This window comes from Penaeus monodon, chromosome 14, assembly GCF_015228065.2.
Source record: "Penaeus monodon isolate SGIC_2016 chromosome 14, NSTDA_Pmon_1, whole genome shotgun sequence".
NCBI classification, from domain to species: domain Eukaryota; kingdom Metazoa; phylum Arthropoda; class Malacostraca; order Decapoda; family Penaeidae; genus Penaeus; species Penaeus monodon.
Genome location: NC_051399.1, coordinates 37,647,938 through 37,650,437, shown reverse-complemented (window position 1 = coordinate 37,650,437; position 2,500 = coordinate 37,647,938). Strand labels below are relative to the sequence as shown.

The 2,500-nt window shown below is 57.4% G+C and overlaps 1 protein-coding gene across 3 annotated transcripts in view; it reads right to left on the bottom strand.

Annotated features, from left to right (window-relative positions):
- Positions 1-2,500, bottom strand: part of LOC119581096 (interference hedgehog-like) — a gene marked incomplete at its 5' end in the record, with an annotated part of 18,099 nt that overhangs the window by 14,661 nt on the left and 938 nt on the right. For all 3 annotated transcript variants that reach the window (XM_037929418.1, XM_037929419.1, XM_037929420.1), the window contains 2 exon segments: positions 1,713-1,928; positions 2,313-2,500. The exon segment at positions 2,313-2,500 is cut by the window's right edge and continues 38 nt beyond it. In XM_037929418.1, the coding sequence (XP_037785346.1) occupies positions 1,713-1,928; positions 2,313-2,500 (404 nt within the window).

Sequence of the window (2,500 nt, the reverse complement as noted above, 5' to 3'; positions counted from 1 at the left end):
TGCGCGGGGGTGGGGGTGGGTGGTTTGGGGGCTGGTGGTGGGCATGTAAGCGTACGGTGGTGTGCGCGAAGCGTGCGTGTGTAGGTGCAGCTGGGGCAGCGGCTGTATGGTTTTTTGGCGTGTTTTTTTTCTTCGCGTGACCATTAGATATACATTAAACTAACCCAGGGCAATACCTTTGACATATGACGACTACCCAAGGCTGAAATGGAAGAGGAAGAAAGAGAGGAGGAGGAGCACAAGGAGGACGAGAAGAAGGAACAGGCCGAGGGTGAATAGGAGGGAGGGGGGGAGGGGGGGAGGGGGGAGGGAGGGGGGGAGGGAGGGAGGGAGGGAGGGAGGGAGGGAGGAGGGAGGGAGGGGGGAGGAGGAGAACAGGAAGAAGAGAAAAAGGGAGGAAAAAGGGGAAGGAAAAAGAGGAATAAAAAGGAAAAAAAAAGGAAGGGGAAAAGGAGAGGGGAGAGAGAAAAGAGAGAGAAAGGGGAGAGAGAGAGGAAGGAGAGAGAAGAGAGAGATGGGTAAAAGGGGAGAGGAGGGGAGGGGGGGGAGGAGGAGGAGGGGGGAGGGAAGGGGGGGGGAGGGGGGGGGGAGGGGGAGGGGGGGAGGAGGGGGGGGGGAGGAGGGGGGGGAGGGGGGGAGGAAGGAGGGGGGGAGGGGAGGGGAAGAGGAGGAGGAGGGGGGAGGAAAGGGGAGAAGGAGGGGAGGGGGAAAGGGGGAAGGAGGAGAAGGAGGAGGAGGGGGAGGAGGAGGGGGAGAGGAGGGGGGGGAGGGGAGGAGGGGGGGGGGAGGAGGAGGAGGGGGGGAGAGGGGGAGGAGAGGGGGGAGGAGGGGGGGAGGAGGAGGGGAGGAGTGGGGGGAGGGGAGGAGGAGGAGGGGGGAGGAGGAGGGGAGGAGGAGGAGGGGGAGGAAGAGGAGGGGGGAGGAGGAGGGGGGGAGGAGGAGGAGGCAGGGGGGGAGAGTGGAGGAGGAGGAGGAGGAGGAGGGGGAGAAAAAAAAGGGGTAGGGGAGGAGAGGAGAGGGGAGGAGAGGAGGAGGAGGAGGGGGAGGAGGAGGAGGAGGAGGGGAGGAGGAGGAGGGGAGGAGGGAAAAAAAAGGGGGGAAAAAGGGGGGGGGAGGAGGGGGGAGGAGGAGGAGGAGGAGGGGTAGGAGGAGGAAAAAGAAGAAAGGGGGGAAAGAGGAGGAGGGAGGAGGGGGGAGGAGGGGGGAGGGTGGGGGGAGGAGGAGGAGGGGGAGGAGGAGGAAGGAGGAGGGGGGGGTGAGGAGGGGGGGGAGGAGGGGGGGGGGAAGGAGGTGGGGGGGAGGATGGGAGGAGGAGGAGGAAGAGGAGAAGGGGCAGCAGCAGCAGGAGTAGGAAGAGAAGGAGGAGGAAATAAAAGACGAATAAGAATAGGACCGAGAAAAAGATAAACCTTGCGGACGCGGAGCATTTGCATTGAGTTATTAGTATTTCCCCGCATGTGATTTTTCTCTTTTTTCATGAATGTCACAAAGTTAGCTTAACGCGACTGATAACAGGCTTGCTACGAGCGTATGATAAATGATGCACTCCCAAATCACGCAGATATTTTCCCTAAGATGAAGAAAGAAATAATAAAAAAAATAATAATAATAAAAATAAAAATAAGAATAAAAATAAAAATAAAAATAAAAATAAACAGAAGACGAAGAACAAGAAAAATGCAAACAGAGATAAAACCGTCAAATCTCCCCACCTGTGCGTCCCGTGTAGAGCGTCCTGAGAGACACGAACTCCGGCGGCGCGTGAGGGGCGTCCTCACCGTCCCCCGGCAGGAGAGTGACAACTGTGACGGTGGGCGCGGTGACCGTCCTGTTGAGCACGGCGTTGTGGGCGCTGCAGGTGTACTCGCCCTCCGCCCACGCGCCCACGTTCAGGATGAGGAGGTCTCCGTGGGGCGTCACTCGGTAGGCTGGGAGGATGGGAAGGGGCCGTAGGGGAATTGGATAAAAGACGCGAGGAAACGAGAATTGGAAAAGAGGGGTTTCGATAAATACATTAATCGGAAACAAAAATCAAGAAAGAGGATTTCGAATCACTAGAAAGAAAATACAAGAATAAGACCAATTTATTCGAGAATCTTCTGAAATGAAATAACGATTTTATCTCCTTATATTCGGCAAGGCTTGTACCTGCATGGTGACACGATCGAGTTAATGATACCCGATCGTCTACCATTCTGCACCAAAAATGAGGGGGTCTTTTGGGATTTTAATGATATGAAACGGCCCTGAACAACCAAATCTACACACCTTTGGAGATTAAAAACCGCATAAAACACCGTCCAATGCCATACCTTCGGGGGCGGCGTCTGCGTCCACCTCTCGCCCATCCCTGAAGAAAGTCAGTTGGGCGTCGGGCACTGACTGAGGGCTCCCGCACTCCACCCTCGCCGCGCCGCCCTCCCTCACGCCCACTTCCACGCGGGGAGGGGAGACGCCCACGGGGAAGTCCTCCAACAGCGCCGCCTCCAGACGCCCCGGC